This window comes from Hyperolius riggenbachi, chromosome 4, assembly GCF_040937935.1.
Source record: "Hyperolius riggenbachi isolate aHypRig1 chromosome 4, aHypRig1.pri, whole genome shotgun sequence".
Taxonomy (NCBI): domain Eukaryota; kingdom Metazoa; phylum Chordata; class Amphibia; order Anura; family Hyperoliidae; genus Hyperolius; species Hyperolius riggenbachi.
This window is the reverse complement of record NC_090649.1, coordinates 78,883,611-78,899,634: the sequence shown is the minus strand read 5'-3', so window position 1 is coordinate 78,899,634 and position 16,024 is coordinate 78,883,611. Positions and strand designations below refer to the sequence as shown.

General features: G+C 45.0%; 1 protein-coding gene across 4 annotated transcripts in view; it reads left to right on the top strand.

Moving 5' to 3' along the window:
- ATAD2B (ATPase family AAA domain containing 2B) overlaps positions 1–16,024 on the top strand; it is a 224,834-nt gene that overhangs the window by 136,427 nt on the left and 72,383 nt on the right. For all 4 annotated transcript variants that reach the window (XM_068280232.1, XM_068280234.1, XM_068280233.1 and 1 more), the window contains 2 exons: positions 47–232; positions 9,894–10,026. In XM_068280232.1, the coding sequence (XP_068136333.1) occupies positions 47–232; positions 9,894–10,026 (319 nt within the window). The remainder of the gene's footprint in view (positions 1–46; positions 233–9,893; positions 10,027–16,024) is intronic.

Here is a 16,024-nt window from a genome sequence, read left to right as displayed (position 1 = left end):
GTACAATATGGTGAGCCCTGTGTTTTTTTTATCCCGTGCTTTGCAGGTCTTCCGGGAAGCGCGGAGGACGATACCCAGTGTTGTTTACATGCCTCATGTCGGTGAATGGTGGGAGGCTGTCAGTGAAACTGTGAGGGCTACATTTCTGACACTCCTGCAAGACATCCCTTCTTTCTCTCCCATACTATTACTTTCTACCTCTGAAACTGTGTACGGGGAGCTGCCTGAGGAGGTAAGCCTGTGTCACTTCTGTGCAGGGTTGTTTGAGGGATGAATGACAGTAGCAGATAGGATACTGAAATATAAAGTCGTGTGGGCTGTGTTCCTGCTATAGCCAAAAACTGACATTTCTTTTTGCATTGGAAAACTGACACTAATTGTATTCTATTTTATAAATAAAATCCGTCCACACCTGTTAGGTAAGCACACTACACTTTTATGTGCTGTCCATTTTTTTTTGGGGGGGGGGGGAGTGGGTGTGTCTCCCATATAACTCATGTTTGATGTGCATCTGGCCCATCTTTGGCTCAAGTGGGAACTCTGCCTTATTATGAGTACAATTGCATAATTGTATTAGAGTAGGAGAGCTCACATGTGGAAGTGGTTGGCTCTCATGCTGGGAATACACCATGAGTTTTTTTTGGCAGACAGATGGCTCGATAGATAATTTCCAACAGGTCTGACCTGATTTACATCATTTTCTGATTGATTTTCTCATAGAAGAGAATGGAAATCGATCAGAATCGCAATCGGAAAATTGATTCTGCAGTAAATCTGCCGAAAAGACTCATCGTGTATTCCCAGCATCAGATTAAAGTGAACCAGAGACTAAGCACCCTCATTTAGTTTACCATATATATCAGTGGGAACATTAGAGAAAACACCTACCCTGCTCTGTTTCATTCTGCACTGCTCAGCCTACCTGTTAGCAGCCCTGATAAAATCCCTCGAGTGAGCATTGTCTAGCTTTGCTCAGGAATCATTATAGCTGAGTCTGTCTTCTATGATGTCTTTTCAAGCCCAAGCCTGCCCCCTTCTGGCTCTGCTATAATGACTAAGCTATAATGATTCCTGAGCAAAGCATTGGCTTACATTGATGGACAGCGTGAGGAGCCAATGAAAGCGGAAAGAGACGGCAGTGAGAGGGGCTTGCGGCGATGGGGAAAACCTTTTTGACTAGTGAGAATGGCGGGTATGTGCGGCGATTTGTTGGTAAGCTCCATTTTCTGGTACCAGCTATCTCTGGTCCTTAAAGTGGATCCGAGATAAACTTTCTCATTGCATAATTGTGTTCCTTTCCTATAGTTTATAGGACATTCCTCAAGCCAAATACTTTTTTTTGTTTTAATACTCTAATTCCCTATAAACTAAACAAGGCTCACCCACAGCTACTTTTGTGCCTTGGCACCGTAGCAAGGGCTTATGGGAGCTCAGTCTGGGCAGGAGGAGGAGGAGGGGGTTACCAGCCATTGATTTCAGAGGCAGAGGGGAGGAGGAGAGGGGACTGAATTTACACACAGGCAAGCTGATAGCATCTCCAGCCCTCAGCCTGTGACAATGTGACAAACAGAACATGACTGCCCTCATTGTATCACAGGAATAAATAATCATAAACTTTTGAAGCTGTTTGCAGCCAGATATGCTGTGTAAAGTATCTAAACTTTAGATAAGATATATAGACAAGTTACTTATTAGTTTGTTTTTCATCTTTCCATCCGCTTTAAGGAGCCAGAGGCTACTGGTACGCTAGGGGTTAAAGTGGACCTTAATTCAGAACTACTCTCTGCTCTAAAAGATACACAACAGCAAAATAACCTTAAAAAAAGAATTTCATTGTTATAGCTGATACTAATCCTAAACTAAATCTGCACAGTTTCTGCTTCCTGATTCATGGAAGCAGACATTGTTTACGGCCTGTGCTTTCAAATGGGCTTATCTGCTATAGCCATTCATGTGACACAGGAGGGAGATCAAATTACAACTAGTGATTAGACACACATGAGGGGGAATTACACAGGCTTAAACTCTTTAAGTACATACAGGGTGCATTTCTATTATGTTTTCCTTGTGTCCTGTGCAAGAGTTCAGGCCCACTTTAAAGAGACTCTGAAGTCTCTAAAAAAATCATCTTTTTATAATAAAATCCTGTGTAATATGGCCCTGGGGGGCAATCCGTGCAGCACTTCTGTGAGACAGAGCTATGAGCTGCAGCCCTGCCTCACACGCGTCTGTCAGTGGTGGATCGCCGCCTCTCCCTCGCCTCTCTGTCTGCCTTCGCTGAGAGGGGCGAGGGAGAGGCGGAGATCCGCCGCTGACAGACGCGTGTGAGGCAGGGCTGCAGCTCATAGCCCTGCCTCACACGGAAGCGTACAGGGAAGCAAAATCCTCGACCAAGAAAGTTGTGGATTTTGCGGGGGAGTTAGGGGGATTTAGATAGATTTCAGGGGCGGTTTAGGTAGGGCTACCATATTACACAGGATTTTATAATAAAAAGATGATTTTTAAGAGACTTCAGTGTCTCTTTAAGCTGCGATCAGTGGCTGAGGTTATTGTTCCCTTTTGGACTCCTATGAGAAAGTGTTCGGTTGCATGGCATCACTCTGTCCCTCCCCATAGCAACAGTCCGTACAGTCCTCGGCTCCCAAATTCTCGCCTGAGGAAAAGTCCTGATCCTCTGAACTTCAAGCATGCTCCGCTTTAAAATTAAATGAATATGACCGCCTCCCCACAGCAAGGATACTCGTGGCATGCAGCCGGGTTTGTTTTTTTATGCTCCACCCTGTACTAAAAGTATAATTAAATATAGATGTATAATACTATACTTTGCAGTAAACTCTTCCATTACTGCACTTAGCCTAGCGATGGGGGTGAATACAGTGGACGGTAATTCTGGCTAGTTGCTATTGGCTGCTCACTCACCTGCCTCTGGGAATGGTAAATGCTGCTTTGACATGGAAGCCCATTCTCCTTCTCCAGCCACCTGGTGGGCAACTTCAGCCCACAGCTGTTCTCTAATGACAAGGAAGAGGGGGTGTTCTCCATCCAGTCATTACTGACATCCTCTGCATAATGCCAACCTTGCCCTGGTGTTTGTGCCATCTCACCATGGAAGGAATCATTCACGCTGCCATTATCTCTTAGCATTAAGGGCTAATTCACCCAGATGCTCGTTGTCCTTGCAGTCAGTAGAAGTCGTGCTTCAGGAACATTGCCGATATTACACACGGCTGGTCATTATTGACGTCTGTTTGGCGTTTTCTCCATCTGGCGTTACAGGTGGTGGTCTCTTACTAACACTTTTCAAAGGTATACCTGGCATTTGCTTGTCATTTCCCAACATCCTGAAGGTACATCAGTCAGGGCCTTTTTCCACTACGGCGTTTGCGATGGCTGAATCGCAAAACCGCAAACCGCTAGTGATTTTACAAATCACTACAGTTTGCTTTTAACATAGGAATCGCGGTAGGTCATTTCCACTACCACGATTCGTTTTTGACCTGATCGCGCGGCGGAGCGATTATTGCCGCGATTTTGCTATGCAGTGCATAGCAAAATCGCGGCCGCAAACGTCGGGAAATCGCCGGTCATTTTTTACATTTTGCGATTCAGCAATCGCTAGCGTTCAGCGCGAACGCTAGCGACTGCTAATGGAAAAGGGCCCTCAGAGATAGAGGTTTCTCCTCCAAGTTCAGATTACATCCACTTTCCATTCCTCAGCCCATAGTCAGAACACATGGTACCGGTAACCGGATAACCTCTATATAGACTGTGGCCTCATCAGCTTGAAATATTAACAGTTTTTCAATGGCAGTCAATGCATGATAAGAAAGCTGCTGGATATATTTGTCGATGAATCTTCCTCTAGATCAAAGTGACCGGAAGAAAAAAAAGATAGGGACAATATGAGTGCAATTTGGTGTAGTATTTAAGTATATGGGAAGGCGGGTTGCTGTGATCAGAGTCCAGTGAACTGATACTTACAATACAGGGTTTCATTGAAGTTAAAAACAAAACAACACGCAATGTGCTCAACAGGGGCGAAGACAACAACCACAAAGCAGGATAGAGGCGCCTAAGGTATATAAATCCAGTAAAAAAAAAAAAAAAACTTCTAAAAAGCTTTTTTGAATAAATTGAATTTCTTTTGAGTGTTAAAGGGAATGTCCAAGCAAAATAAATAAATGAGTTTCACTTACCTGGGGCTACTACCCGCCCCCTGCAGCCATCCTGTGCCCTCGTAGTCACTCACTGCTGCTCCAGTCCCCCGCTGGCAGCTTGCCGACCTCGCAGGTCAGCGGGACGCATTGCGTACATTTTTACGCATTCCCGCTAGTGCAGGAACATTAACACATACATTTTACGCATTACAGGTTCAATGCGTAAAAATGTACGCATTAAACCAGTAACGCGTAAAAATGTATGTGTTAATGTTCCTGCACTAGCGGGAATGCGTAAAAATGTACGCAATGCATCCCGCCGACCTCCGAGGTCAGCAAGCTGCCAGCGGGGGACTGGAGCAGCAGTGAGTGACTACGAGGGCACAGGATGGCTGCATGGAGCTGGTAGAAGCCCCAGGTAAGTGAAACGCATTTTTTTTATTTTGCTTGAACCTTCCCTTTAAAGGTAAGGAGCCACTTACCCTAGCTGTGCCACTGCATGAGGGGACCACAAAAGCCACTATCCGTGGCTAGATGGTGTAATGGTTAAGGGCACTGCCTCTGGCATAGGAGACCCACTGGGGTTGGACAAAATAATGGAAACCCCTTAAAAATCAACAGAATACAGCCTCAATTCTCCGAGGTATTGATTCATACAAATTGTGAATTGTCTCCAAAGGAATTTTAGCCCATTCTTCAGTTAAAACACTCTCCAGTTCTTTTAGAGACGATGGCGGTAGAAATCGACTTCTTACTTGAATCTCTAATAACGACCATAAATGCTCAATAATGTTGATGTCTGGGGCTTGTGGTGGCCAGATGAGATGCTCAACTTCATTAGAATGTTCCTCGTGCCATTCTTTAACAATTCTAGCTGTATGGATTGGGGCATTATTTTGAAAGATGGCATTCCCCTCCGGAAACAGTTATTGAACCATAGGATGAACTTGGTCGCCCAAAATTCCTAAATAGTCTCGGCTGTTAATTCTTCCATGAAGGGAAATCATTGGCCTGGTGGATTTCCAAGAAATAGCACCCCAGATCATCACGGAACCCCGCCATGTTTTACGGTTGGGAGAAGGCAGTCTGGATGAAATGCTTCTTTCGGCTGTCTCCAAACGCTCACTCGACCGGAGGTCGGAAATAAGGTAAACGATGATTCGTCAGAGAAAATCAAATTTTTTACTGCTCGAGGGACCAATTCTGGTGGTTTCTACACCACTCTAAACGCTTTGAAACATTTGTCTTTGAGAGCAGAGGTTTTCTAATTGCAGTTCTTCCGTGGAATCCAGATTTGTGCAGCTCCCCGCTAACCGTTTTTGTGAAAACTGGGTTCTGTAGGTGTTCATTCAGCTCTGCAGTGATTTTAGGAGCCGTGGTCTTGTGAGCTTTTCTAACAATTCGATTTAGAGTCCGACGGTCTCTCTCAGACAACTTTGACTTTCGGCCACAACTGTGCTTTGCTGAGGACGTTTTTCCTTCTCTTTCAAAGGCAGTCATTACTTTTGAGACAGTACCTCTTAAAATGCCAAGCATTTGGGCAGTTTCTGTTACAGTAGTGCCTGCTATATGAGCACCAACAATTTGGCCTCTTTAAAAGTCTGAGAGATCTGCCATTTTTATAAATTATAACCAACTTTGGTTTAAATATCTGTAAAAAAACAATTCTTTTAATTAAACATATCAAATAACAAAAATAAACAAAATAAACAAAAAAAAAGTAACATATGTCAAGTTTTGATTGCTTAAAGGGAAGGTTCAAGCAAAAAAAAAAAATGAAATTCACTTACCTGGGGCTTCTACCAGCCCCATGTAGCCATCCTGTGCCCTCGTAGTCACTCACTGCTGCTCCAGTTCCCCGCTGGCAGCTTTCTGACCTCGGAGGTCAGGGCCACATTGCATACATTTTTACGCATTCCAGCTAGTGCAGGAACAAAAATTTACGCGTTTCACCACTAACGCGTAAATATGTATGTGTTAATGTTCCTGCACTAGCGGGAATGTGTAAAAATGTACGCAATTTGGCCCTGACCTCCGAGGTCAGAAAGCTGCCAGCGGGGGACTGGAGCAGCAGTGAGTGACTACGAGGGCACAGGATGGCTGCATGGGGCTGGTAGAAGCCCCAGGTAAGTGAATCTCATTTTTTTTTTTTTGCTTGGACCTTCCCTTTAAAACATGTTCAAAGCTTATGATGCCAAAGTGTTAGGTGTTTCCATTGTTTTGTCCAACCCCTGTAGGTTATCAGTAAGCCAGTACCTATTCAGTAAGGAGTCCTAACACTGCTACTCTCCACTGAGTGTGCTCTAGTGGCTGCTTCTCAAGCGCTTTGAGGGCCCTTTTCCACTAGAGACGATTGCGATGCTGAATAGAAAAATCGCATATCGCTAACAATTTTAAAATCGCTAGGGTTTGCTACACAACATAGGAATCGCGGTAGGCAATTTCCACTACCGCAATCTTTTTTTTTTTTTTTTTTTAAACTAAAGCGTGTTTGCGCCACGGAGCCATTTTTTCCGCGATTTTGCTAGGCACTAGAAAAATCACAATCACCGGCAAAAATTAGGACTTTGCTGAATCGCAATCGCTAGCGTTTAGTGCAAACGCTAGCGATTGCTTATGGAAAAGGGCCCTGAGTCAGACAGGAGAAAAGCGCTGTACAAATACTTAAATTATTATTCGAATTAGTGTCTTGTAAAGTGACACTCCGCTTCCGTTAAACAGTTGCTGTTTCCTTACCGAAAAGTAAGGCATGTGTTAATCCTTCTGCTTGAGCGTATAGCCCTCAGTAAGGGTTCACACAGAGGTCTTTGTCTCTGCTCATTAAATTGTGTTGTAGCAATAGGTTCTTTTTAAGTTTTCTTGATGTGTGTCGCCGCTGTGATAATGTAGCTGAGAAGCCATCACTGATGAGATGGCTGTGACACTGGTCAGTGTCGAGATGTTCCACCACTCTCCAAGGTTTATCAGCACTTATTTGCATTTGCACAAGTTCTAAGAGTTTGACATAAATATGGAATAATGTCAAGTGCAGAGTGGAGTTATAGAGCAGTGCTTTTTAAGTTTATGAAGCCTTTTGAGTTTTCAATATTTCCGCATAAATGTGACCTAATGTGTTATCCGTTTAGCACTCAAGTCCCAAATCCTAAGTAATGAGAGCCAATTAGACAAACTGGCCCAAAACATTTTACTTATTTATTGTGTTGTATGGCTTAAAGGAGAGCTAAAGTCTTGTACAGGAGCCTGCTTAATCACCCCTCATCTGTGACTAATCACAAGTTGTAATTTGATATCTCACCTGTCACCTGACTGCCATGGCAGAGAGCTAATTGGTAAACACAGGATATTAACCCTATGACTGCTTCCATGAAATCAGGAAGTAGACACACTCAGGTTTATTGTAGGATTTGTATCAGCTGTAACAAATGTTTTTCTTTAATGGTTATTATGCTGTTGCTTATCTTTTAGAACAGAGATGAATTTCTGAGTTCAGGTCCGCTTTAAAGGACAACTGAAATGTGATGGGTATGGAGGCTGCCATAATAATTTCCTTTTAGACAATGCACGTTGCCTGGCTGTCCGGGCTGCATGCTTGTTTCAGGTGAGTGACTGAGTTCAGTGAAGCCAGCCGGACTCGGAGCCCAGCGCGGAGAAGACAGCAGAGAGAGCGGGGACACGCGCCGGCGGAACAGGTTATGTATTGCAACTAGCGTCGATCGCCGGGCATTCGAACGCCGCTATTGACGCACTCCCGACCCACCGGCGATCGAACAAAATCTTCCGCACGGACGGGTTGGCCGGGAACGATTGATTTCGGACGGAAATCGATCGTTATGTCAGCGTTTGCGCAACAATTTCTCAGCAGATTTGATCACAGTGATCAAATCTGCTGTATATCGGTGGGAAAATCGTTAGGTGTATGGGCCCCTTAAGGTGCCCATACACTTACTCAATTTCCCGCCGATAGACAGCAGATTTGAATCTGCTGTGAAATCGATACGCAAATGCTGACAGATCGCTCGATCGCCGGCGGGTCTGGAGTGCGTCGATAGCAGCGTTCGAATGTCTGATGACCGACGCTAGCGGCAATACATTGCCTGTACCGCTGGAGCGTGTCCCCGCTGTCCCTTCTTCGCTGGGCTCTGGCTGGCTTCACTTACTTCCTGTTGGGGAAGTTTAAACAGTAGTGCGCCCTCTACTGTTTAAGCGTCCCCCGACAGGAAGTGAAGTGAAGCTGAAGCCCAGAGCAGAGAAGAGACAGCGGAGACCGGGAGACTCGCACTGGCCGGATCAGGTAATGTATACAGGGGGGGGGGTGGGGGGCGCGGTGGCAGCTCCACAGAATGTGAATCTGTTTCATAGTGAAATCTATTCAAAATCTGTTTGCAGTGTAGGCAGCCAATAGATGCCTCTTTGATCACAGGGATCTATGTGCTGGTCGATCTGGTGGCAATCGACCAGTGTATGGCTGCCTTAACAGAAAAAAACTAACAGAAAATTGTATGGTGTGTACTAGGCTGAACTTCCCAGGTGATCTGCTTTTTCTATTCAGTAGAGATGCCTGCCCATTGAGGCAAACTGATCACTCTCTGATCGGATTGAGGTTGAATCCCACCACACACAGCACTTCAATGCAATGCTGCGGGCCAGCAAACGACCACTGCTTTTAAAATAGATTGAAATTAAAATCATTGGACATGTTGGAGCAATAGATTTCTGGCAGAGTAACTGAATCTGACAGGATTCGAGCAGGAAAATTGTATGTGTGTATGACCATCTTAAAGAGAATCTGTACTCTAATATTCTTACAATAAAAAGCATACCATTCTATTCATTATTTTCTCCTGTGCCTCTCTGCTGCAATCCTGGCTTGTAATTAACAGTTTTAGGCAGTGTTTACAAACAAACTAACCAGCTTCTAATAGGCTCAGCTAAGCATAGTGTGTGAGTCATTCAGAGTATGCAGGGGGCCTGCAGAGGGTGTGTATCGCTTCTACCAATCACAAGCAGCCCTGCACATTCCACACAATCAAGCTTTAGCCCGACAAACAGGACAGAGGAAAGATACATTGATTTATTACAGAGACAGTGCAGTTAGGAAAGACTGCAGTAAGCCAGAGCAGATTAGAACAGGCATAGGAACTTATAGGATAGAAGAACTAAGGCTGAAAAATTTGTTACAGAGTCTCTTTAAAGGAATTGTACAGTGAAAAATTAATCAATTTAATCTACCTGGGGCTTCTTGTAGCACCCCGAGTTTTCCTGTGACCACACCGCCCTTCCAAATCCCTTCGGCCAGCAGCGGCAACCCCTGCAAAGCTAGCCAGCTGACGGGAGCGTTCTCGGCATGCATAATACCCAAAAATCGCTACTGCACATGTGCAGAGCGCTTCCAGGATGCGAGCGGAAAATGTAAAATTTTCTTTTTTTTTTTTTTCCTCACTACACACTTTAACCCTTTAAAGACAACCTAAAATAAAAAACAGCCTTAATTTTTTTTTACAGAGCAGATGCTCATCTTCATATGTTATCTCTTGCAGTTGCAGGCTATGTCAAGTGTTTATAATGTAGCGACAACTCACACATCAGATGACTTTGCTACTTGCTCAGGTTGCCACATGCGGCTGGAAAACTAGTCAGCTGCTTTGTGCCAGGTTACATTACATTATGTAACAACTTGTTTTAGTACAAATGTGTGAGGTTAGCTGATGTTTTATGCGTCCTCTGGTTTCCTTGCAGGTGAAGTGCATTTTCAGACTTCCCTACGAGGAAGTTTTCATCATTTGCAGACCTAATGAGGAAGACCGTTACAGCTTCTTTCGAGATTTGATCCTCCATCAGGCAGCCATGACTCCGAAAAAGAAGAAAGCAGGTAAAGGTTTTAGAAGTCAAATTGCCAGTTATTACTTACCTGTTTGCTGAGAGTACCAGGAGTAAATTGCCTTAAAGTGAACCAGAGACGAAGCACCCTCATGTATTTACTATATATATCAGTGGGAACATTAGAGAAACATTTACCCTGCTCTCTTTCACCCTTCACTGCTCAGCCTGCTTGTTACCAGCCCTGATAAAATCCCCGACTGAGCATTCAGTCTGGCTTTGCTCAGGAATCTTTTTAGCTGAGTCTGTCTTCTCTGATGTCTTTTCAAGCCCAAGCCTGCCCCCGTGTGGCTCTGCTATAATGACTCGGCTATAATGATTCCTGAGCAAAGCCAGACTGAATGCTCTGTTGGGATTTTATCAGGGCTGATAACAAGCAGGCTGAGCAGTGAAGGATGAAATAGAGAGCAGGGTAGGCGTTGTCTCTAATGTTCCCACTGATCTATATGGTAAAATACATGATGGTGCTTCATCTCTGGTTCACTTTAAGAAGAAACTTCCTTTAGAAAGCTTGCAGGGAAATCTTGTACAGTTAATCATTAGAGGTATCACCTAAACAACTTTAGTTATGTCTTCGGATACATCACATTGCATCTGGGTCATATCTTCAGTATTGTCCCATGAGAAGATGTAATGAAATATTAACAATAAAATGTGAGGTGTACTCACTTTCATACCGTACTTGCCACTAGTTACTACACAGCGACCTCTAGCAGCTGGAGGGCGTAGCTACAGCATCTGTCAACAAAAGCTTGCTCTGGCCATGCACACATCAAGCTTCAGACTTGACAGTGATTGTCACTGAGAGCTGCAAGTAGGTTCTTCAAGAGACTCTTTAACAAAAAAGGTTCCCCTGGTGAGTACTTACCTCGGGAGGGGGAAGCCTCAGGGTCCCAATGAGGCTTCCCCCTCAACCGTAAGCTTGCAGGCAATCCAGCGCTGACTCCCTCGAAGTCTCCGGCAATCCAGGCTCAGCAAGCCTGACAAGGCTTGCTATATTTACCTTTCCTGGCTCCATCGGGGGCGCTGTTGCTTCTTTCAGCACGGGGATAGGTGGAAATACCCGATCTCTGTCAGACCCGCTCTACTACACAGGCGCAGGGGACTCGTGCCTGAGCAGTAGAGCGGCCCAACAGAGATCGGCTATTTCCGCCCATCTCCGAGTGGAGAGCCGATACTGCGGCTGCGCTGGAGCCGGGAGGGTAAATATTTACATCCCCGCCGTTCCCGGAGCTTTTTCGTCGCTGCCGTGGGACACAGGAGGATGGGGGGAGCCTCTACAGGATCCGGAGGCTTCCCCCACCCGAGGTGAGTACCCCCCAGGGGAGCTTTTCTTTGTTACAGGATTTCTTTAAGGGTTTCACAGTAAGTCCATAAGGGCTAATGTAGTATATTTTATGAATATTGCTTAAAATTCCAGGAAAGCCACTCCATCCCTTACAGTTTCCACCTCTCATTTCTACTGTAATAGTAAAGAATTTCTGTAAACAAATTTATGGCAATCTTTTTGTAATGGTCACTTAACTGTTGCCAGGCTGTCCTTTTTTTCTAGCCAAGCTGTTCTGCACTTCTCACGAGCTTGTCTGTCTATTAGGGCTTTGCTTTGGTAGAGGAAGTGAATTCGTGTAAGCCAAACCTTCCACCTTAAAGCGGATCCGAGATAAAAAAAATAAATAAACCAGTAACTTGTCTATATACAGTGGGTTGCAAAAGTATTCGGCCCCCTTGAAGTTTTCCACATTTTGTCACATTACTGCCACAAACATGCATCAATCTTATTGGAATTCCACGTGAAAGACCAATACAAAGTGGTGTACATGTGAGAAGTGGAACGAAACTTATACATTATTCCAAACATTTCTTTACGAATAAATAACTGCAAAGTAGGGTGTGCGTAATTATTCGGCCCCCTGAGTCAATACTTTGTAGAACCACCTTTTGCTGCAATTAAAGCTGCCAGTCTTTTAGGGTATGTCTCTACCAGCTTTACACATCTAGAGACTGAAATCATTGCCCATTCTTCTTTGCAAAACAGCTCCAGCTCAGTCAGATTAGATGGACAGCGTTTGAACAGCAGTTTTCAGATCTTGCCACAGATTCTCAATTGGATTTAGATCTGGACTTTTACTGGGCCATTCTAACACATAGATATGTTTTGTTTTAAACCATTCCATTGTTGCCCTGGCTTTATGTTTAGGGTCGTTGTTCTGCTGGAAGGTGAACCTCCGCCCCAGTCTCAAGTCTTTTACAGTCTCCAAGAGGTTTTCTTCCAAGTTTGCCCTGTATTTGGCTCCATCCATCTTCCCATCAACTCTGACCAGCTTCCCTGTACCTGCTGAAGAGATGCACCCCCAGAGCATGATGCTGCCACCACCATATTTGACAGTGGGGATGGTGTGTTAAGAGCGATGTGCAGTGTTAGTTTTCCGCCACATATAGCGGTTTGCATTTTGGCCAAAAAGTTCCATTTTGGTCTCATCTGACCAGAGCACCTTTTTCCACATGGTTGCTGTGTCCCCCACATGGCTTGTGGCAAACTGCAAACGGGACTGCTTATGCTTTCTGTTAACAATGGCTTTCTTCTTGCCACTCTTCCGTAAAGGCCAACTTTGTACAGTGCATGACTAATAGTTGTCCTATGGACAGAGTCCCCCACCTGAGCTGTAGATCTCTGCAGTTCGTCCAGAGTCACCATGGGCCTCTTGACTGCATTTCTAATCAGTGCTCTCCTTGTTCGGCCTGTGAGTTTAGGTGGATGGCCTTGTCTTGGTAGGTTTACAGTTGTGCCATACTCCTTCTATTTCTCAATGATTGCTTGAACAGTGCTCCGTGGGCTGTTCAAGGCTTTGGAAATCTTTTTGTAGCCTAAGCCTGCTTTAAATTTCTCAATAACTTGATCCCTGACCTGTCTTGTGTGTTCTTTGGACTTCACAGTGTTGTTGCTCCCAATATTCTCTTAGACAACCTCTGAGGCCCTCACAGAGCAGCTATATTTGTACTGATATTAGATTACACACAGGTGCACTCTATTTAGTCATTAGCACTCATCAGGCAACGTCTATAGGCAACTGACTGCACTCAGATCAAAGGGGGCCGAATAATTATGCACACACCACTTTGCAGTTATTTATTTGTAAAAATTGTTTGGGATCATGAATGATTTTTGTTCCACTTCTCATGTGTACACCACTTTGTGTTGGTCTTTCATGTGGAATTCCAATAAAATTGATTCATGTTTGTGGCAGTAATATGACAAAATGTGGAAAACTTCAAGGGGGCCGAATACTTTTGCAACCCACTGTATCTGATCTATAGTTTAGATGGTTTACACAGCAAATCTAGCTGCAAACAGATTTAACAATATATGATTGTTATCCTGTGATACAATGGGAGCAGCCATTTATGGGGGGAGCAGCCATGTTTATGGGGGGAGAAGATAATCGCACAGGCTCTTGCTGGGGGGGGGGGGGGGGGTGGGGGGGGGAGAGAGCGGACAGGGGACAGCATCTGGTCTGATCTCCCGGTGGGAGGGGGTGCGGGCTGCGGCTGAGTGAGCCTGCTGCTTCGAAGCCAGGCAGATTGTAAAGGGGCAGCTGCGGACATCTGGGGGTCTTCTAACAAATCCAGCCCTGCATGCCTGGCAACCCTAGGAGGATCAGTAAGAGATGGACAGAAGCGTGGTGGGGAAACCGGGAGGGATAGAGGATGCAGCCAATCAGGCTGCAGCAATGAATTAGGGAGGAATAGGGAAATGAAGGGGAGGAACGGAGCTAAGCAGAGAGAAAAAAAAACACCTTCCAGCATGCTCTGCAACTTCTTATGTGCGGCTTGCGTCCTCCTTAGGAGCTTGGGGAAAATGAAGATTATTATTCAGCCCACAAAATGTAAGATTGATTTTTAACTTCACTATTGCCTTTTTGGCTACCTTCCTAACTGTTTAACACAGGAGAATAGAGATTTAATTTTACATTTCTAGCCTAACAGTTACTCTTTAACCCTCCTGGCGGTTTGCTAAAAATCGCCAGGGGGCAGCAAATCTTTTTTTTTTTTTTAATTTTTTTTTTTTTCATGTAGCGAGACAAAGTCTCGCTACATGATAGCCGCTGCTCAGCGGCATCCCCCCAGCCCCTCCGATCGCCGCCGGCGATCAGGAGATCCCGTTCAAAGAACGGGATCTCCTGGAGGGCTTCCCCCGTCGCCAAGGCGACGGGGCGGGATGACGTCGTGACGTCATAGGAGATTCCGATCCACCCCATAGAGCTGCCTGGCACTGATTGGCCAGGCAGCGCACGGGGTCTGGGGGGGGGGGGGGGGCGGCGCGGCGGATCGGCGGGTAGCGGCGGCGATCGGGCACTGCACGCAGCTAGCAAAGTGCTAGCTGCGTGCAGCAAAAAATTAATAATGCAAATCGGCCCAGCGGGGCCTGAGCGGTGCCTTCCGGCGGCATAGCCCGAGCTCAGCTCGGGCTTACCGCCAGGAAGGTTAAGCAACTGCCAAGACAAATTCCTTGTAGGTGCAAACTTACTTGGCGAAATAAAATTGATTCTTCTTCTTCTTCGAAAGTATTTGGCTTGAGGAATGCCCTATAATAAACTGTTATATAAGGGGCACAATTATGCAACGAGTAAAATTTTATCTCGGATCCACTTTAAGCTTTTTTACACCTGGGGAACAGTCTCCTGCCTACAAAGGGGAGGAATGGAACTGAAGAACCTGGTTGCTGTCACACGATCAACAGCAATTATTGCTTTATAAGTATGAAGTTATCTTTGAACATTAATCAGTATAGCAATGGGGATTTCCTGAGTGGGGTAGTCATAGTGAGTATTGTACTTCTCATTGTTTATCAAAATTTCAAGCCATTAAAAATTTGAAATATAAAAGTTTGCGAACTCCTTAACGGTCTCTGAATGTTTAGCCAGTAGCTGCGAGCCAGTATATTTTTCGCTGGAGTCTTTCATCATATGTGAGGAATGGACCGCTGTAGGAGCCCGGTGTCCTATGGGAGAGAGGAATCTGTGTCGAGCTCCCCGGGTGGCGCTCACGCCATTATTCTGTTTCTTGCAGCCCACAATAGTATGCTGCAAATTAGCAGCGTGAAGTGATAATATAGTGGGATTTACACCTCCACACTTGGCTCTGATGTGCTAAACCACAGAGAGGAGGGGCAAGAGCAAGACCTAATAAAAGCATCAAAGGCAGCATTGTTGGCGCTGTTGAGATTTGTCTCCTCAGATGCTGCACTGTCAGAGCCTCTGCTTTTTAGCGGAGTGAAAATTAATTTTACTCCACACAGAGAATCACGTTCTGCCATAGTTTCAATTTCATAAAAGTATGTTGTATAAAAGAGCTCTATAATTAGACGTGTTTGTTTTTTTTCATAGAGAATGATAAGTCGCCCCTCCACAGCTGTGTTGACAGAACACTGTAAAAGAAGGCGAGGCCTTTGACTGCTAGGGGGTGTCAGATGTAACCTGGCAGTCCAGGCCTGAAGCATGGAGTTTGGGTGCCCTACAGGCACCCTTACAAATATCGGTAATACTGGTAGTTTTGTGCGCCCAAACGACCCCAAAAAATGTTTTGGTTTATCGGGCGCCAAAATTTCCCCCACGCCCCTTTTTCATGTACGCGCCCATGCCTACTGGAAGAGTGGTCACCTGTCCTCTTTTTCCTGCTGAGGTATAAAGGGTTGTTTTTTTTTACAGTATACATGTGATTATGTAGTCATGTAGGTGAAAGTCTGGATGTTTTAAATCTCGTTAATTCAGCTGTCTTTCAAATGTACCTGAGGGCGATATGTGACATAATGAGATTGACATTCGTGTACAGTAGAGTCTCTTTTATCCGGCACCCACGGGGATTGGTTGATGTTGGATACGGTTTTGATTGCTTGATACTCAATGTTGAAAAAAAATTATAGCTAATACAATTCCTTACACCACTGGCAAGCTCATGGTGAGCCAGAACTCCTAGGAGTGTGTAAGGGGCTA